We start from the raw sequence: 22,048 nt of genomic DNA, 5'->3' as shown, positions 1-22,048 counted from the left end.
TAATATGTACTTTTAAGGCATTAATATGCACAAGTAGTACACAAAAAGTGTATGTTTTGAAAAGTTACTGCCACAATGACAATGCTTTTGTTTTGTTTTTTTTCTGAGTGTGTATTCATTTTACTTTAATTTACTTGCATAAACATTCCAGAGTAACATTAATGTTGTTTTGTTAGAAAAAGAATATGTAAGTTCAATAAATTTGGACAGTTTTGAGGAGTTATGAGTTATATAGGAATTTAATTAAATCCACTTATACTGGAAATTCTCAGAATATATGATTTGAGGAATTTAGATATTTTAAAAAATATATTTTTTGTAGTTCATGTAAAATGTGAAATGGATGGATGGACAAATGTAGTAATAACATAGTAATAACATAGTAACAACTTAAATTTTTGTGCATTTACTCATTAATGAGAATATATTGACTAGATATGTTTTAATTGAAAAATATGTTAGGATTTATTACTAAGTTATGTTTTATGATACCGTGTTATATGTGACCCTGGACCACAAAACCAGTCTTAAGTAGCACGGGTATATTTGTAGCAATAGCCAAAAATACATTGTGTGGGTCAAAATGATCAATTTTTCTTTTATGGCAAAAATCATTAGGATATTAAGTAAAGATCATGTTCCATGAACATATTTTGTAAATTTCCTACCGTAAATATATAAAAACTTAACTTTTGAATTTTTAATTAGTAATATGCATTGCTAAGAACTTCATTTGGACAACTTTAAAGGCGATTTTCTCAATATTAAATTCTTTTGCACCCTCAGATTCCAGATTTTTAAATAGTTGTATCTTGTCCAGATATTGTCGTATCCTAACAATCCTAACAATACATCAACGGAAAGCTTATTTATTCAAATGATGTATACATCTTAATTTAAAAAAATTGACCCTTATGACTGGTTTTGTGGTTCAGTGTCATATCATGTTTTTTTAATGAAAGTGCTCCCTCTAGTGGTATGCTAGCGATATAGCATGAGAGAGAAGAGATTGGAAGACCTCCTTGAGAAGAGTATTTACATTATACCCCAAACATGCTAAAAATACCTATTAGTATTGCTATTACAAGGATGCTAAACATGCTAAAAACGTAGTACTTTTTGTGTCAACAATGTCATAACACCATCAAATTCTACTTATTGTTTTATTTATTTAATATGTTAACACAGACTAGTAAAATGTATCTGACATCCCCTTACAGGTTATATATAGAGCAGGAAATTAAGACATTGGCTAAAATGTCACATGGTTGCACATGGTGTCCATTACTAACAATGGCCATCTCATTGGCTGTCTCATTAGAGACACCATAGCGAGAACTGAGCCTTCTGTCTCACACACACTGTGACTGTTGCCAGGATACAGTGGCTGGTGTCTAAATGTCTGATGTAGTAGGCTGAAATTTATTATTGTCCCTAATATCCTCAACACTGGGGATGTAATGAGGCCTTAAACAAATAAAAACAGATTGTTTGCTCTTACAATAGTGGTGTTATTCTTCTACACCTCTCTTAGGGACATTACAAGTTTATATGAAGTTGTTTCCTGATTGCCAAATGATGTCTACAAATGCAGAAGCGACAGAGAAACGCAATGAAAACACTTTAATAGTTTTCAATTGTTGGCTTGTATTGTATTATCTCCAAGAAGAAAACGACAAATGAAAATAAAGATGAGCTAGAGTGAAAGAGACATTATTGACGTCTTCAGTGCAGTGTCCATGCTGCATCATCCACTGTTTCCATGGAAACTGCTGTTTTGGTGCCAGCCTGTTGAAGTTTCTCAGGCATGGAATCATTAGACGTGCAAGGTCAGAACAAAGTCACTGTTGCAGATCAAAGACTGATATGACACAAGATCAGAACAGAATAAACCTAAATAAATAAGTTCTGATTATATTATATTTTATTATGCTATATTATAGTATACATCTAAGGGCACAAGTATTCAGGCCTTCTCTATGCATAATAAATTAAGATTATTTATTTATGTGCCTTTTTTGTTCAGGCCTGCTGTAACCCAAATTAATTCATGCATAATTCATACACAAAAATGTTTTAATTTCAAAATTTTACAACAGGGATCTTTAATCTTTCCCTCATTACATACTGATTAAAGACAAGTGCTGCATTTTAAGAAACCATGTATATAGTACTGTATTAAGATGCACACTCTGCACAACAATGAAACTAATAATTGTACTTTTACATTAACATTTACTTAATTTAATAGTAAAGTTATGAAATTTGGCACACAGACAGAGGACAGTCTCAATATTAACCATAGCAAATTTAATATCCAACTTAAACACTCTAGCGCCACCAATAGGCCAATTTTTTCCCTGACTCACCAAAATTTTAATTTCTACAGGTCAAGATTTTTTGCAATTTTCAGAAAAATGGACCTTTTTGAACTCGTCCTAGACGGTTTGTCTGATTTTTACGGAAAAAAAAAAAAAAAAAAAAAAAAAAAAAAAAAAAAGGCACACATCACCTTCAGGAAATGCTGGCAAAAAGTTATTAGAAGCTTTGTGATATACCAAATCGTTTCCGTTTAACGAATTTGGCGAAATTTCCACAAAAACAGACATGAGGCTGTATCTTGGCAATGCATTAACGGATTCAGACCAAACTTGGTATGTGCTATACCTGACCTGAGGGCGCATGAGTAGTTTCGGCACAGACACCTAATGGTCAAAAGATATAACAAATTAAGTTTGATCAAAAATCATAGTGGCCTTGTTAAATTCTAAGCAGCATACAGAATTAAACGATACCAAATTTTCCTATGTCAGGCATTTTGAACAAGGACCATTTTGAATTTTGTAGTAAAGTGCTGTATATTTTAAACACTAACATATTGTTATGAATCTCACAGAATCGCTTGCAAGAAAGTTATGAAATTTGGCACACGGATAGATGACAGTCTCAGCATTAACCACAGCAAATTTGGAGTCTCTAACTCAAACTCTCTAGCGCCACCAAAATTTTAATTTCTACGGTCAAGATTTTTTGCAGTTTTAAATGTTCCGAAATACTTACTTTTTCGAACTCGTCCTAGATAGTTTGTCCAATTTTCACCAAAACTGGCTCAGATTATCTTCAGATAATGATGAAAATCAATGCTAATCAAGCTAATCAAGGTGTTCAGGGCTACTTAATTACAGATAGGTGTGTTGAAACACAGCTGGAACTTAAGTCTGCAGGAAGGTAGATCTCCAGGAGCAAGGTTGGAGAACCCTGGTCTTTGCTGAGTAATTAAAGACAGCTCCTTAGCTCTTCATTTTACCTCGGTTGTGTTGTGCTTGGCCCCTTAATTGCTGCTTGCAGCTATATTTTCTATTTTATTTGTAAGTTCTTTTTTCCATAAATACTGCTTCAAGGACCTGTCGACAGCACCTATTTTGGTTAAAATGTTGCATTATTCCTACAAAAAGCATGGCAATATTTTGGCCACTAATGTAAACGAATAAACAACAACAATATATGGTCTGGTGTATATTTACAGATATTTTATTATTTTAATTATGTTGCAAACAATGACATCAAGATATACTGATGGACAATTATTTATTTATGTGAGTGCACGAGTGTGTGTCAACAGTGAGACCACAAAAAGCAGAATGAAGTCCTCGATATTGGGAATTCTCAGTACATTAACAAGGCAGAGAAAGCGAATAGCTGGAGTCAGAGTCCGCTGTGTGCTCACAGACAGGAAGTGACGTCCACACACACACATCCATAGATTCTACATACACAGCTTTGGGATGGCAGTGGTTGGGCATACATGACTCTACTGTCGGAAACAGTACGCTGCAGACCAGCAAGCACAGCAAACTACTCACCACTGATGTAGTCTTATAAGTTGCTAACTGTTGCCTCGTACGGCAGCCAGTGGAGAATTTGCAAAATCGCTCCTGTCGGACTTTCATCTGTCTGCCTCAGGAGGCCATCTTCCTATAAATGTGTTCATAGAAAACACATACACACCGTAATAGTTAACACACAGAGCAGCCTATAGATATTGCACGTCGATCTACGGTGGAGGCGTCGAACTCTCAAACTCCACAAGGTCCAGCGTCACCCGCTACGAGTGTCTTCCTCTGCAATGCCAAAAACCTCCCTGAATCAAGAGAGACTGACTAGATAGCTCGTCGGCACAAGGTCACTGAGCAGTACCACGGAGTACGTCAAAAAGCCTGTACGGGCAACGTCTCCCGAAGTCTTCACAAACGCGCGCACAAGCGGACAGGCAGCAGATGGGGCAAGCAAGCAGCAGAATGACGAAGCAATGAAAGCGCTATATCAATGACGCAGAGGAGGGGGTTCATGAAACCTATGACCGAATGAAGTCATTTTCGAGAATAGTGAGGGAGAGTGAAATCTGGGAAATATAGCAGAGGTACTAAATCAGACCGTGGATGAGATGTAGCTGCATCTGTGTGGAGAGCCTCGTCCCGAATGTTGAACGCAGTCCTGAAAATGGTGAATGTGCGCAATTAAGAATGAGTAAAATGGCACTTCACTTGCCCTCTATCAGTAAATAAAGTATGTCAAAGTCCTCCACTACCAAGACGTGGCGATGGAGGGTGTCAGAATTATATCTTCTGTACAAAAAAAAGAAAGCCAAAAACAAAAAAACAAAATGTAAACCCTATTTTCTCCAGGGACAAGTGCACTTTACTGATCCATGTCCTTATAAAACTCCTTTTCTTGTATTGTGTTTTCTTTTCTAATGGGATTGCATGTAGATTTGCTTGTTTGTTTGTTTTTTTTTAATGGAAAAGGACTGAAAAGGATGAGAACGGTTCAATAATGTGAACTGAAGTTGTTACCACTTCTTAAAGTGACGAATGTGAAGCTTCTTGAAAAGGGGAGAACTGAGCATCCAGGCGTTCACACGGTTAAATTACATTACAGATCCCGTGGAACAGACATGTCAAGCTGTTCATCTTCAGTCAGTTTAAGTGTTTAAAAGTCTCTTTTCTGTAAAGCAGAATGTGACAAATGTCAGAAAAGAAAACGTAAACGTCCAACAGAACGGTTTAGAGTGCCCTGTATCCTGAATTCCCCAAACAGCATCATTCTGCCTTCTGTTCATTAACGCTTGAGGCGAGAGCAACACCTGTGCTCTGCATCCCTACGGTACTTTAGATGAGGAGAAGCAAAAATTTACAGTATACAAGGTCTGGATTCACCATGCAAGAATACTTGTTTTACTTTTTACTTATTTCTTTTTTTTTCCTTGTGAGTGTCTCGTGTAACATTTAATAAGCTCAAACTACATCCAGAGTAATTTACATAAAAGGACAATAGTTATTAGAAGAGAGCTGGATGAGGTGGTAACCATAGTAATGAGTGCATCCTGAAGAGCAGGTGTGGGAGTGGCCAAAGTGGTGGCATCAGGGGGAAAAGGGAAGTGGCGGATCCTATGGCGATCAGCGACATTCCCACACTTTGACCGTTTGATCTACACTTCCTGTCACCACGTAAGGAGAAGTCTTGTGGAAATCTGTGGAAGGAAGGATGATTATTTCATTGATTTAAAATAATTAGACCAAACGTCACCATTTCATTTCAACAACATCTGCTTGGCTTACCCAGAGAGGTAACAAAGTGTTCATGGGCACTCAGGGTCTTCATGCAGCGCTTGTTCTTATAATCCCAGATACGAAGGGTCTTGTCATCAGCACAGCTCACTACAAATCTGCCACCAGGATGGAACAGCACTCCACGCACCCAGTTATCATGACCGACCTGAAAGGCGAGAGAAGTAAAAGATGAATGAAAAATGAGAAATGATGAACAAAAATTAGTCATATGATTCAGTAGATCTAAAAAAAAGTCTCTTAAAGGAGAAGTCCACTTCCAATATGTCTTTCTTTCTTCAGTCGTAAAGAAATTGTGTTTTTTGAGGAAAACATTTCAGCATTTTTCTCCATATAATGGACTGATATGGTGCCCCGATTTTGAACTTCCAAAATGCAGTTTAAATGCAGCTTCAAACTATCTCAAATGTGGTTGTAAATGATCCCAGCTGAGGTAGAAGGGTTTTATCTAGCGAAACGATGTGTTATTTTTTTTTTATTTAAAAAAAATACAATTTAAATACTTTTTATTCTCAAACGCTCATCTTGTCTTGCTCTCCCTGAACTCTGTGTATTCTGGCTCAAGGGTTAGGGTATGTTGAAAAACTCCAATCATATTTTCTCCCTCAACTTCAAAAATCATTTCAAAATCATCCTACATCACTGCAGAAGTTCCAACCCAGTCTTTGCAAAGTGAACATGCAAAGAAGATCAAACACCCTTTACAAAAAAGGTAAAACAGCGATATAGGACGATGTAGGAAAACATGAGATGGGAGTTTTTCGACATACACTAACTGTCATGAACCAGAAAAAAAACAGTCCAGACAGAGTAAGACAAGACGATCGTTTGACAGTAAGTAGTATATAAACTATTAAAATACAGATTGTTACGCTAGATAAGACCCTTCTTCCTCTGCTGGGATCATTTACAAATGCATTTGGGATCGTTTGAAGCTGCATTTAAACTGCATTTTGGAAGTTCAAAATCGGGGCACCATAGGTCCATTATATGGAGAAAAATTCTGAAATGTTTTCCTCAAAAAACAATCTCTTTACAACTGAAGAAAGAAAGACATGAACATCTTGGATGACAAGGGGGTGAGTATATTACATGTGAATCTTTGTTTTGGAAGTGGACTTTAAACTCCTTTAAATGAATATATGAAAATGTGGTTTGCTTAAGTTTTACCAATCAATCAAATACAGAGCAGTAATACAGTATTATATATGTGTAAACAGTGCCCATGTTCAAAATAGTACAACTATTCCAATCTAAAATTTACACATGGAAATATACACATGGAATACCGTGGACTTTCACAAAAAATGCAACACAAAATAGAGCACACAATGCTAGGTACTGCACCCCACAATGCAATGTAACTTTCCAATAACAGCATAAGAAATGAAACAGAAGGAATCAGCTGCTACTTTAAACATCTCCTCTTTCACTCATTATTTAACTGGACTGTTATTGACTCTTTATTTCACTTAGATTAAAAAAAACCTGCATGTTTGCATGTATAGCATGACAAATAATTAACTGCACTTGAAGGTTTCGTAAAATTAAAAATGAAACACCCAAAACTGTATGTGACACCACAACGAAGACAAACTGAATGTTGATGCCATTGGATGGTGTCATGTGGGGACATAAGACGCGTACCATTAATCGATCTATGTACTATAACACGTAAAACGGGAACTTGAAAGGAATACTCTAAAAGCAACTCATGGAAACACCTTAATCACAATATTGTCTCATTCAGAATAAGGTAAATAATTAGATTACTGATGGCCATGTAAACGTAGTGAGTGTAAAATATTACTGTTTGACAATATTGATCATTGAATCAATGTTTGGTAGCCAATATTAACCACAAATAAGAAAAAAAAAAAAAAAAAAAAAAAAAAAAAAAAGTCATGCTATGGCAAGTCATTAGTTATGACACAAGATTCAATTATTTTGTATGATTAAAAAAAAATGTCAAAAATATGACAAAAATCATGAGAAGCTGAAACGGACTCTGAAACTGCAATTTTGATAACTCTGAAAAAACATTTAGATTTGTCAAGTATTACTTAGCATCTCATAATTTCAACTTTAAATTCAACCTTTTATCTCATAATTATGACAGATTCAGTCAAATTTTAATAGGAATCTACACAATCAGGAATTTCACACAAATTTGCCACGCAGATTTCTTAATGGGTTAAAAAGTCACCACCAACAGCAATTTGCTTTGTTTGAAAGTGACTTCTGTGTGAACCATGCATCATTACACGATTGATAACAGACCTTTTTTTGCTTACAACATTTTGCAAATATCATAATTTAGTATGTTAATTTCATACATTTATTGATAACTTATGTCAATATCAACAGTTATCTTCAGTTATGTCAATATCAACAGTTATTTCTTTGACTTATTTTTTAATTTCAACTTATGTCATGATTATGACATTGTGTATTTTTACATTTGATATACAGTGCTGTGCAAAAGTCCTATGCCACTAGTATTTTCACCAACAAAATGGTTTTAAGTCAGTTATTTCTATCTTTTGCTGTAGTGTGTCAGTAGGAAATATCAGTTTACATTTCCAAACATCAATTTTGCCATTAATTTTAATAATCCAGTGAGATTTTTGTTTGCGCAAAAAGTCTGACAACAGCCAGTGCCCCACACAGAGATCTGATCTCATGATCATCCAGTATAACTGGAATGACATGAAGAAACAGAAAAAACTGAGACAGACTAAATCCAGAAGAACTGTGGCAGCTTCTACAAGATGCTTCAAGAAACCTACCTGCAAAAAAAAAAAAAAAAAAAACCCTACAGCACAAGATAAAAATAACTGACTTAAAACCATTTTTTTGGTGGTGAAAATACCAGTGGCCTAAAACTTTTGCAAAGTACTGTACATCATAATTATGATTTAACTAAGCTTTTTTTAAAATTATTATGTGGCACAAATGGGAATACAGTAAACATTTCCTATTCTGAGCCCAGGCAGTGTCACTATAGATGATTCAGTGAAGCTGCCTGAACTATAGCTTAACTCACCAGTGTCATAAGGCACATGCCAGTACTTATGTCCCACATTTTAATGGTCTTATCTCTGGATCCAGATAGCAGGAATGGCCCAGGCTTTCCACTCTTCTTGTTCTGCAGAGGAGTGTAAACAACAAATTATTAACAGAAGACAATCTAGGGGATCATGATGCAGAAATGGGAAAAGAAGGGAAAGCTCACATCAACCAACACAATGTACCTCAGAGCCTGTAGCCTCAGATATGGTGGGGTGTGCACTTTCAGGGGCCCAAGAAATGCACTCCACCACATGCTCGTGCTCCCGCAGCTCGGCCTTACACTCCTTGGTAGCCACCACCCACACGCGCACCGTCTGGTCATTAGAGCAGCTGGCCAACAGTGTGCCGTCTTGATTGGGCCGGACCATACGCACCCACTCCCTGTGACCCGTGAACGTCTTCACACAGTAACTGAGGCAAGATGGAGAGCATCATTAGATACTGACACACAGTCTTCCAGAATGTTTTGCAATGCTTTGCAAAAAAAAAAAAGACAAATTATGCAATTACTTGTCTACAGGCAATAACATTGCAAAAACTACAAGACATTCAGAGCCATGCATGTGACTCACTTAAATCCTTGAAGAGTACAACATTCAGATCACAATTAGCCCACACAATGCACTTTAGTATTACTCACCCAGTGGCCACTTCCCACATTTTCATGGTCTTATCCCTGGAAGCAGACACTATGTGATCACCATTGGGCATGATGGCAACTGACGACACATTGTGATCATGTCCTGAGGATGTGAGGAAGATAAATGAGATAAGGTGCAAGGAAAAGCTTAGTTACAACAACAGGACTTTTGACTTGTGGCATAACGATCCAACGTCACAAAAAAATAAAAAAACAGAAGGTCATTTACTGACTGACGTACAGGACGGGATTTACAGCATATGATTAAAAGAGGCACCTTTGTTATTTGAGAGAGAGATTAAAGCTGTCAGCCTGGTTAATCCTGCCCCCAAACAAACCTTTACCCCTCCCCCTGGACCAACAGGTCCTGACTGAGTCTCAGCATCCAGAGAGAGGATTCTCCAGCACACTAATAAGGATCCCAGTAAGCTTTAAGCCTATATTGGAGGTGGCTGCAGTACATGCTGGGTCAAAGGCCATTCAAGGAAGTTCTTCCAGCAGCAGATTTGAATAATGTTAATAATGTGGTAGTAGCAAAAGCAGGAAATATGTACCATGCATGGTCCTGATGCACTCAAAGCCCTGGAAGTCCCAGAGTTTGATGGTCATGTCTGCAGAGCAAGAAGCCAGCAGCTTTCCAGTCTGATCAAAGGAGATGTCCTGCACAGAGTCAGTGTGACCCTTCAGGGTACGCTCGAAATCCCCAGCCTCGTAGTCCCAAACCTGCAAAACAATGCAATGGAACATATTTACAAACCTGTTTCAAAGTCATTTAGAATAATTTTGCATGCTTTCAAACTGTTTGTGAAGCTTGAGCAAGACATTTAAGTGCTCCGAGCACACAGAATTCATTTTTCAGAATCAAACTACACCAATGCAATGTTTTTGCATCATTCAATGCACCACACACACTAAAGCTGACACCAAAACACCAAAGACTGTATCATTTACATAAGGCAAATATTAACACACTGACTAGTCAGTTACTTATTTGGACAACTAGTACAACTGTTGTTGTGCAAGCCCTGTTTTACACTACAGCTCTAATTCAGAACATTAAACACAGAGTAGCAGGGATCTAGGATTTAGGTCGGTACTAGTGTCGGAGAATATTAAGATGCCAAAATTCTATTTAAATATGAATCCTGCATGTTCTGCGTGTCTGTGTGAATGAATGTCACAGACGCACTGTTTCGTTTCTACACACATACTGAAGCACGCGTAACGCTCACAGTGTTTTCAGCCTCTGCTGCTTCAATATACAAGTACATGAATGAAGAAACTGTGACAAAAATAGGACTTTAGTGCTCTATGGAACTTCTATTTCTCTATTTTTTTTATTTTTTTCCAAAGTTTTATTTTTTTCCAAATTCAGTTTTTTCCCATTTTAATTTTTCTGGATTCCGTTTTTTCCATTTAAATTTTTATGGACTCTTAAATTAAAATGATGAAACTTATACAATTTAACATCAATTTATTTAAAGTTTAACAAAAATAACATGTTTAGGGCCCTAAGAAATTCCCCTCACCTTCTGTTTTAATGTTACCAAATCCTGTTTAAGCATGTCTAATTATTTGAATGCATAAAAACAACTTAATTTAAGTTAATTTTTACAACATTGAAATTTTTAGGGTTATCAAATGAAGGCATAAAATATTAATTTAACTTATTTTAAATCAAATGAAAATTAAACTTTTTTTTTTTGGGCAAAGTTACTACTAAAATTAAAACATGAAAGAAATATTGTGTGATTATTCCTTAAAATAAAGTTTTAACAATTTTAGTAATAACAGTAGTAGTAGTATTACGTACAATCTACTAAACAATAGTAATATATGTCTTCAAGTTAAACCAAACTTATTTTGACGAGTTGCAGTGTATTTACACCTTTACATTTCTGTGGATATATGGTATGACAATAGTTTCTCTCAAAAGAAACTGTAAAATGCTTATGAAAAAACTTCAGAGCAGTTCTGGAAATGTTGCTCATGTATTCATGTCCTCATTTGGCGAGACGGCATACACTGAAATTACTGTGAGCATCATGCGCACTTTAGTATGTGTGTAGTAAACAAAACCGCTCTGAAACTGTGACTAAAATATGACTTAATGTAATGATAACACTACTTCCAATAAAATTGTTATTAAAACATTGTTTTTAAGGAGTATTTAGCAATAATAATAATAATAATAATAATAATAATTATAATAATAAACCAGAATTTATTTAACAGAAAAATGTAAATACACAAGACAGAATTTCCAGAAAAAAAATTAAATAAATAAATAAAATTATATATATATATATATATACACACATACACACATATACATACATATATTTTTTAAATTAAAATAAATGATTTAGAGATGCTTTTGATTATTAAATTTAATGAAACCATCAAAAAATAATCTAGAAAATGAATGGAAAACATAGGATTTGGTAAAAATAACAATAAAAATTTGAGAAAAAAAAAAGAAAATCATAAGGCCTTAAAAATTAAATTTTTAATAAAAGCACTTTTAATAAAGTGCTGTTAAATTATGCAAGTTTCATTATTTCAATTAATTAGACATGCTTTCTAAATAAAATATGATTTGATTATTAAAACAAAATTTGGGAAAAAATAAAATGGAATTTGGAAAAAAAATAAAACAGATTTCATAGGGCTCTACAGTAGCAAAAATGAATAGCAGGTGTTAAACTTGGCACAGAAATAGTATACTGCTTCAACTGCAAATGGCAACAGGTTAGACAAAGAATATAGGAGAGAGCTATAAAACCGTGATGCAAAATCCAGCACTTTAGCTGTAATATTTATTTGTGGTCAATCCACATCTTGACAAAGAAACGCATAAAGAAAGATCTGATAGAAACATAGGCTGAGAACGCTTATAACTGCAGTGCCTGGTGTCCAGAGAACTGCTCACTGCGCCGTTGCCCTGGGAAACCAGAGCATCACGATTTCTCCATGGAGATAGTCAGTGACTCAGCAGAAAAGAATGAGAGCAGATGGATTTGAAAACTGAAAAATGGCACAAGACAACATTTATACAGCATATGCATACATCCTTCCACTGCCTATCAAAGTCATTCGGGAAAAAAAACAAAAAACAAACACCTTTATAGTAGCGTCCTCTGAGGCGGAGACCATGAGGCTGAACACAGGGTGGAAGATGACGCGTGTGACAGGGCTTCTGTGGCCGCTGAGGGCGTACTTCTCAGGCGGGCGTGGGATCCACTCTTTGGGGTCTCGTTTCTGTCCCACTGGGCCTCCTAAAGTGATCTCCTCCTTAGCTTCATTTAGTTTGGACTCCAACTCCATTACCTAACAAAATACAGGAAAACTGGGATTGTTTATCTTGACAAATTGACACCCGTGCTTTTGTTTTAGAGATACTGCCCATTTTATAATACTGAATAAACAATTTACTGACCTTTTTTTTGTAATCTGATGACTGAAGTCCATTTCTTTTCCAAAAGGCCTGCATACTTCTTATCCAACTCTTCATTCTGAGGAAATTACAAGTGAGAATGAGACTTACTAATACATCAAATGGGATTTTTTCTTTGTTTTTTTTTTTCCATTTTGAAGCTTAGTGTGAAAATACACTATTACCATATCCAACTCTGCCTCCTTCTTAAAAACAGAATATGCTTCTTCATAGCCATTAGAGCGCAAATAATCTGCTATTGCTCGATTTCTGAAAGAAAAAGAGGTGATTTTATTAGACAAGGAAAAGTGTAATCATGGCGCTAAGCTTTAATAAAAATTCCCTCTATGGGAACATTATCAGTGTGTGATCATCACCCAAATCCATTTAGATTTAATGGAAGTACGGTAAATGATCAATGATGAGACTGCACTTATCACATTAGCAGTGACAAAGAGATGAAGTCAATATGTAGCAGGTCACATGACTACAGATCCATGTAAATTTTGTTAGGGACATCAAAACTCATTGGACAAGTATAGACTGCAAAGTTTTAGGAGTGACAATGGCATTCAAATGCAGATTTGAATCAGATAGATTACTGTTACGAAGAGACTGTGTGTACAGAACAAAATTAAAGAGAAGCGACAAATACATTTAGCTGCAGTGTGAACAAGGCCATTCGTCTGCTTTGGATAGATGTTTTGGTGATGCAATATTCGTGTCCAACATGCAACAAAGAAAGCAGTTCCAGCAGCACAACTCAGTAAGAAAGTTCCATCTCCTAACAAAGGTGGAGACTGAGGAGAGAAAAAAAGGACCAGGGAAGTAACCAAAACACAGTGCCCTGGTTGTCATGGACACTCACCACTGAGGATGGAAAAAGTCTCAAATGACACAGCAGGAAATGGCAAAATGGAGGACTGAGCACTTTCACTCCGTCTCTCGAAACACAGCCTCTTCTTTTCTCTTGCTTGTGCTTCGTTATGTAAATGAGACTTTCACCTCTTCAGATGATGGTGAATATTTCATGGGCTGGCCAATGGTCTAAATTTAGACAGTGATGTCAGCACCTTCGAGACTAGTTTTAGTAACAGTGACTTTTCTGAAGAAAACCGAGTGGAACACAAGCAGGCCAGTAACTATAGGCAAAAACTGCATTTAAAGGGAAAAATACTTTCTCCAATCCCAATGTCAGCTACACAGACAATTATAAGCAAACCATTCATAGGTTAGCTTTCTGAATAGTGTAAATATTATGGCACTGACTGCCTGATGGCATTACAAGAACATTTTGCGGTCTCAAACCCTTCACTAGCTCCTACCCTAAACTGTGACAAGCAGCAGACAGGGAAAAATATCCATTGTCAGGGCTCTACAGTGCGATCATTTCAGAAGTGATGAACTAAGATAAGTGACAGCTTTTAATGATTATTAAAAGAGTTTGCAAATGTTATATTGATGCAATACAACAGTTAAGTAAACAACAATATTAAGTAACTTACATTGTCTATAGCCTGATTTTGTTCTATTTTGTCCATTTTAATTGCACTCATGCCACCTCTGAGCCTCAATAAGTCTGAAAATACACCTACAAGCCACTTTTGTGTTCCTCTGCACCACCTCTATATTACAAATTATTTTTGTTAATACTGATTTCATTTGATTGCTAACTTATTCTTATTTTATTTTTTTTATTAGAAATTTTAAAAAGCTTATAAATGCTTTTTAAATGACATACTTTTAATAAAGTTAGAAAAATTACTTTACAAAAATAAAAAAATTCCCCTGTAAATCACTTTAAGGAGTAAAATATGACCTCATAATGGTAAGGCTAATTCAATTTTTTTTTTATCAGTTTTGATTATTGATTAGAAGATGCTCCTAAAATTTTTGATTGTGCTCCTAAATTTAAGTTAGTTAAATTTACTGCTTCAATGCAAAACAACCCACATTTCTCAACATCAATGTTAAGAAATGAGAGTTCATATCAGAAACATAAGCAGCATCATGTTTCCAATGCATACACTCATTTACATTGTCAACACAATTGTTGTTCCTCCTGCACTGCTTACAGATACTCAACTGCTGTTGCACGTGTGCCATCTCTAAAATGTCCAGATGCTGCACCGCTCTCACAGCTGACTTTTAGACTTTTTTGCTTTTTTAGTTCCAACATCACATTATTAACAAACACTTCTATTTTTTTTTAATTTGTGAATCATTCTGAATCAATAGAAGATAGAATCATAGTTCTTATGTGAATAGACGTTTTAAATTCATTAAGGGTAATTATCGCCCCTGGAAAACTTAATTTCTGTCACCGCTTTGAATCAACCACCGCACAGAATACGAAAAATATGAAAATTTGAGTGAATTGGCTGACTAAACCACCCAAGGTTTCAGCATGAAAGCACAAAAATAGAGGTTATTTTGTGTCAATAACTGCACACCCCTTAATAAAAAAAGTTTGACATGGTAATTTGGTGTAGATCAGAAATGACAATTATAAAGTGTGACTTAACTTTAGTGTATTGATTATTCAGTGATCTGCTGATTACAATCTTTGGCCTCAACTGGTTAAATCTTTAGATGTTTGTAATGCTTAAGCACAAGTACAAGCTTCCAACAATAACTTTTCTTCCAAATAAGGCAGTCAGCTAACAATGACGCATCTGAAACATGTTCATCAAATATCAGACAGAACTGCCCTTTCACCTATATCATAACCTATTTTCACAGTTTCATCATCAGTCACTCTTTAAATAAGTGAATTAAGAAATTCACAGATTTCCAGTGCACCCAAGATTACCCAGAGACCCCTAGGGTTACGCGAAGCGTGAAGAATGAATGCACAAGGATGGTCATGCAAATATGAACCCCTCCTCCACTCCTCAGTCTAGAGGCTTTATGAAATATTAAAGCTAACTAGCTGTCACAGGATGCTCCCTGAGGCGCAGGCAGTCACGCTTTTTACTAGTTCACTGAATTGCACTTAATGTCAGGTTACACTGTAATCGCATACTGATATCTACCCATTTTATAGTCAAATGAACACTGTATTTGCAGGAATACACGTTACTTTTTTAAAACATCTGAAACGTGCTGCAACTTGTATTCCAAAGTTGCATATACAACTCAATTAATGCCAAGCATGAAGAACATGCGCAAAGTGAATGCATTTGGATACATGCCAAATGAGAAAGGTGTGCTAGCCCATAACGTATTGCCCACACTCTTGCAGTTTCAGTTTTGCTTTAATTAATTTTTAATTAAACTTGGTGTTTATAGTAAATGTTCATTTATGAAAATGGTGAATACCACTATAATTTATGCTGGTTATATACTTACATTTTTCTATCATGTTCTGTTTTGAATAAAGATAAATTTAAAGTATTTGTTGTGGAGAGAGAGGAACTAAAATGTTTAAATAAAGCTAAACATTATAAACATTCAGTTTTGTTTACCAGTATTTTACATACTTTCTGAATGTAATAAATTGGCTTAAACAGCAATATGATTTATCAGTGTTTAGTGTGACCTTGTGACTTGTTTTTTGGACAATAAGTTAAGTGACAGAATTTCAAATTTCATAGGCTATTAATGTGCCAGACACAGATCTGTATGTTTTGAGTACGTGAGAATATGGACTCACAGTTCATCTCGTTGCCTCTGTGACAGCACCATTTTGGCAGGAGGGTGGGGGCGCTGTCTCTGCCCCAAGTAGGGAGCTGGCAAACAGTCCCAAGCAGCTCCTCAGCAGAACGAATTGCTGGATGAGGCACGCAATCTCACACTCTTGTTCAAACCAATGTCACTTTTGCAGCTTGGAGACTTCGTCCACAGCGGCACACAAGACAAAATTGATGACCCACTGGAACTAACACCAATTTGATCCACTTGCCATCTAGGGAAAATAATAAGGGGACAAAAAGAGATTCATTAGAAAAAGAAACACACACACACAGTTAATACAAGATAAATGTGAAGCGGCAATAATTCTGACCTTGACCTGACTCAAGTCTAAAATGCCCTCAACCATTTAGCCAGACCAAAAGCCTTTCAATAAAAGATGGAGCAATTATTTATCTATTAGCATTCATACTCAGTTTCTAACTTATATTAAATCAAACTGCCATTCTGGCCACGTGTGCTCACTAGAAACCATCACAGCCAACCCAAACATCCACAGTAACATTTAGCCCCTCAAATGACAACCAGACTGGAAGTGCTGGAGGTGTCGTGGCTTAAATCTCCTCTGCTAATCCTGAGGGGATGGTGGTCCTGCAAAACAGTTGTCCAGACGAAAAGTGGGGCGTTGGGGACTAAGACAAGACTTTGTAATCCTTTCAGTCGGTTTTGACAGTCTGCAAATATCCACTCTAATCTGTGCAGTGCAAACTAAAATAGCTTGACGCAGGTGAAAAATGCCTAATCTGGCCTTCAGAGGGGATGAGATATTCAGACATGTGGCTATGTTTTGGACTTGGGAAAGAATATCAAATAATACGTTTAATGCATTTCATTCCAAAGATACATCTGGACACCATAATTTGCTGTCAACCTGGGTGTGGGGGGAGATGTCTCTGTCAAAAACAGCAAACCGCTCTGAAGCTGCTGAAAAAAACTATCACAAGCCCTATATCAACGTGTGTCTGAAGTATGTGTAGTGGAGGACAGAACAGAGCACCATTCATTCACACAAACACATTAAGCCATATCTATATATGCAATATCTTATATATGCAGCTCAAATCAGTAATATTGGATGCATTTCTGTGAAGGTATTACTTGCCTTATAAACAACTAATAGTTAAAGTTATGATTCATTTTCCAAGCAGAGGAAATAAGTCTGTATAACTTCCCTGCATTACAAAAAAAGCAAAGGTCAGTATATGTCTGTTCATCAAAAGAAAATTCAAGCTCTCATTAGTATCCTATTATGACATTAACCAAACTCAAAGCTATAGTTACTAAAATACCAATCAATGAACTAAAGGACCAATGGAAAATACAAATACATTCTTTTATTGCAATCAGACGTAAGGCCATAGCTGTAGACAGGATGTTGGCTATATTTAAGATTACACAACCCAAAACACCTAGCTTCAGATAGGGTTCCATTAACCACTGTTCAACTTGCACAGAAAGCCAGATTTGGTGAGACAGTGTCTAGACCTACACTGAGACTGTTTTATGCATTAAGTTCTATAATGTAATGATTTATGCAAAAACATGCCTGGGCACGCCAATGCTATGTTATAGCATAAAGACAAATGCGCAACGTGAAATGCACATAAAATGCTTTAGCAATCCTCTGTGCTGCAATGGCTGTTCAGAGATAAGACGATGTCTGTCTACCAGAGATGACTAAATCACAATATCATAAAAGTGCTAGTCTATTGTCTGGCTGCAGTTATAGGCAAACTTCTAAAAACCCCCAAAAAGAACATTTCTGATTACGAAAATTGACAAGAATGGGAAAACCCCAAAAATTCTGATTCTCAATTGTGACCCTGGACCACAAAGTGCAAGTAGCACGGGTATATTTGTAGCTAAGGCCAACAATACACTGTATGGGCCAAAATTATTGATTGTTCTTTTATGCCAAAAATCATTAGGATATTAAATAAAGTCCATGTTTCATGAAGATATCTTGTAAATCTCCAACCATAAAAATATCAAAACATAATTTATGATTAGTAATATGCATTGCTAAGAACTTCATTTGAACAACTTTAAAGGGGTGCTATTATGCTTCTTCACTTTTTGAGTTTTAGTCAGTGTGTGGTGTATATCTTTGAACATAAAAAAAGATCTACAAAGTTACAAATCTCAAAGTCCACTCTAAAGGGAGATATTTAGTTTTTAAAAAATCTCTTTCCAAGAACTACAACGAACGGCTCCTTTGAGCTACAGCGTTTGTTTTCTGGATGCAATGATGTCACAATGCAGGCCATTAGAATATCATTAAATTAAATCCCGCCTACGGAAATTCGAATTGTTGGGGGATGTGTAGCGGCGGGTATAAACACAAGCATTGACTAGAGTGGCCGCTTCAGAGCAGTAATGCGCCGCAGGCGTGTGCAGTACAGGGGGTCGAAACACATGCCGAAGCCGCGATCTACTCCGGTTGCCACGTCGGAGCCGTAACACGCAGACATGTGCAGTGTGTGGTAAGAGATTCATTCATCATACAGTGTAGATAACCCTCAGATTCCAGATATTCAAATGGTTGTATTTCAGCCAAATACTGTCATGTCTTAACAAACCATGCATTAATGGAAAGCTTATTTAACTTATACTTACGACTGGTTTTTGTGGACCAGGGTTACAATTTTAATAAATAAATGAATGAATAAATAAATAAATAAAGAATGCATATCCAAAACAAGTCAGGCATAGTCGCAAAGTCAAAAAGGAAAATTCGGCTAATTTATTGCCACAAAAAAATTTTTATTGGCTTACACTTAACTGGCTTAAAAAAAAAAAAAAAAAGGGGGTAAACTAGTGCTAAAACGACAGCATGTTGGAGCACATGGTACGGTTGAATGGATTAGTTCTGGTAGCTGCCTGAAGCAAGTCAAACATGAAAAACTGTTGTGAATTTTTCATTGAATGAGGCTGTCTGTGACAGAGCAACAAAATGCTTGAAGGTGGTCAACGTGAATACAGCTGAAAACTGCGCAAGATTCTGTGATTTTTTACAATTTTTGAACTTTTAACTGTATGAAGCACTTATAAAGGTAAATGCTTTTGAACAAAAAAAAAAAAAAAAAAAAAAAATTCTACTTAAAAAAAGAATATTGTTCATATATATATACCCAGATCACACTGAAGAGATAATGGATTAACCATTTATTCGTTTAATTGTGATCTGATGCAGTTATCTGGTCTATGGGTGTGTCAGAATCACCTTGTCTTCAGAGGATGAGCAGTATAAAAGTATGCTAGAGATGCTAGAAGAAAATCAAAATGCTGCAACAAAGATGTACAATGCTTTTGTTATACAATGATGTTGAAAACTACCAGTTAAATTCCAATATACAATCTCGTAATCATTCCCATCAATATTCAGTATTTGGGAATATTCCGATTGCTATAGAGTAACATAAATGCAGCAGTCTAAGCATTTATGGTTTGAATTTTGTGACAAAACAGACTTAATCTGATGAGACTATGTTTTTATTAGACGTAACACAGCACAAGGCTTTTTGCGATTACTGGATGGGCGGCTTGCTACAAATAATGTTTGTTGAAAGAAAAAAAACGCAGACCTGGCAACCCTGGCTTGAACTACCGGTGATTCATAGCATCAAATAGAACCCGCATTAATTATGCTACATTTTTTTTAAAGTGAGATTGCATTAACGCATAATTATTGCATTAACTTTGACAGCCCTAAATCTACACAAGAGACATTTTCCTCCACACAAGTTTCAGTCTGACATGTTTTCAGACTGCCAATATAATTGGCCCTGATCATTAGCTGTTTTTAAACAATTATCCAATGACAGATAGAGAAGATATCTGGCTTTATCAGCCGCTACCGATTATTGCAGATGTTGCATTCATCATTTTAATTAATTCAAGACATTTTTTAGAATGGGTGCAAGCAAACAAATCACATAAAAATCAAACTGGATTTTGTGTCAAGCATTTGTGTTGGTGTGAGCAGGCCTTAATTTACAAAAATTTCAATATAGGAGCACACTAAATGCATTCGTGGAAAAAAGGCTATAAACGTATATAATTAATTGATAACCCGTTTTATTTACAAAAATAAAAATGATAAAATGATAAAAATAAATGTATAATTTTCATCTGTGTAGGTTAAAAACGAGCAAATAAAATAAAATAAATTGCATTAGAATTACATTGCAATGAAGACGTCACACTGAATGACGTCAGAGGTAAGGCAAGTTCAGGCCAAGTAGCCTAAAATTAAATAAGACCCGATAAATAATAATCATTAGCCACAGTAAGGCAACGCCCACGTGGTAGGAGAGAGTGATGACAGCTAAATAATCCAAGGCGTGCATGTATATAAACCAAGTGTTATCCGGATCAAGGCAAGCGCTCACACCTTTACATGTCATGATTCTTGAGCTGGTTATGTTTATATAACCGGAATTTAGCTTAGTCAATATTTATTAAAGTCTGCTCAACATTACGTTTTCGATGGCTCGGAATGACATTTAATAACATTGCTTATTTATCTCATCATTCAAAAACATTCCATCTTCAAGACCGAATCAAAACATGACGGCAGCCAGACAGTCAACGTTGACAATTTGTTTGCCAACTATGATCATGAACGGCTCGACTATAAATTAGCAAACAATACACAACATATCACACACGCCCTTGTTGACAGAATAAACAGCATATTATCATAAGAATAGCGAAACATGCAGTTATGCACCGGCACCGACGTAATCAATCTCCGGCCTTCAACCATCAGTCACACCCAATCCCAAATATCACCCACACTAGCCACTGATATACAACTTTAACGGCTTTAAGAAGCCACGTTAGCACGAAAGAGCTTTTGATACACATACACACGAATGACACCAGTTGTTATTACTTATTCAACGAGTTTAGTGTGGATAGGATGCTAACGTGAACTAGCCAACATTAGTATGGGTCAAATCAGTTAAGGCCGGCTGTCACAAATTTCAGGTCAGGCTAGAAGTTTAATTTAGTTAGATGGGAATTAAACACGGGTATTGTTTGCGTATCTACGTGTGTATGCAAGTTATGCCATTACCGGCGTCAGTTTATATCGCTCTCTGATATTCCCACCCTTATTTTGCTCTAACGGCCTGTCCGCCATTTTGAGTCAGTCAGGCAGGCGGCGCAAATTTCGCAGCCACATACACACTTTACCTGACTCACTTTCACTACAGCGCAGCTAGCAGCGAATATAAATGATCCTTACCTTCTTATATGAAGGGTTTCTCATCTGCCAGATCACACAGCCAGGTAAAAAGTAAACACGAATGAGATATGTCTCTGCTGAAAGTCACTTCCGATTTTCCGGCTCAGTCAGCGCTGTTTCTCCTCCTTGATTTCTGCACCGCATAACCGTCTACTGATGACGGGCACGCGCACGGTGCGGCCGGGGGCGCGCCCGCCTTGAGGATCACAGCGGTCACTTACATCATAACCTTCAGCTGACACTGAGGGTGAGCCGCATTTTGTGAGGGTTTTTTTTTAGTTGGTGGGACGTTTCAATAAATATTGTCATTTATGAATGCCCTAATTTTT

At 36.3% G+C, this 22,048-nt stretch overlaps 1 protein-coding gene across 1 annotated transcript; it reads right to left on the bottom strand.

Moving 5' to 3' along the window:
- Positions 1-3,508: 3,508 nt before the first annotated feature.
- pafah1b1b (platelet-activating factor acetylhydrolase 1b, regulatory subunit 1b) lies at positions 3,509-21,893 on the bottom strand. Its single transcript, XM_051093161.1, has 11 exons — positions 21,720-21,893; positions 16,431-16,682; positions 12,961-13,045; positions 12,782-12,854; positions 12,463-12,671; positions 9,894-10,062; positions 9,340-9,442; positions 8,882-9,110; positions 8,674-8,775; positions 5,619-5,775; positions 3,509-5,530 (listed from the first exon to the last, which is right to left on the bottom strand). Exons 2-11 carry the CDS (start codon positions 16,460-16,462, stop codon positions 5,457-5,459), a joined length of 1,233 nt encoding a protein of 410 aa, XP_050949118.1. The 5' UTR covers positions 16,463-16,682; positions 21,720-21,893; the 3' UTR covers positions 3,509-5,456.
- Between the last annotated feature and the right edge of the window lie 155 nt (positions 21,894-22,048).

This window comes from Labeo rohita, chromosome 21 (genome assembly GCF_022985175.1).
Source record: "Labeo rohita strain BAU-BD-2019 chromosome 21, IGBB_LRoh.1.0, whole genome shotgun sequence".
NCBI lineage: Eukaryota > Metazoa > Chordata > Actinopteri > Cypriniformes > Cyprinidae > Labeo > Labeo rohita.
The sequence above is the reverse complement of the archived record's forward strand: the minus strand, read 5'-3'. Positions and strand labels throughout refer to the sequence as shown.

Excerpts from the sequence above, each read along its gene's own strand:
- pafah1b1b (XM_051093161.1), bottom strand. The coding sequence starts at position 16,462 with ATGGTGCTGTCACAGAGGCAACGAGATGAACT. Across the intron at positions 10,063-12,462 it reads CAGAGGACGCTACTATAAAG|GTTTGGGACTACGAGGCTGG; the intron begins GTGTTTGTTTTT and ends ATTGTTTTGCAG. Across the intron at positions 9,443-9,893 it reads GTGCATCAGGACCATGCATG|GACATGATCACAATGTGTCG; the intron begins GTACATATTTCC and ends TCACATCCTCAG.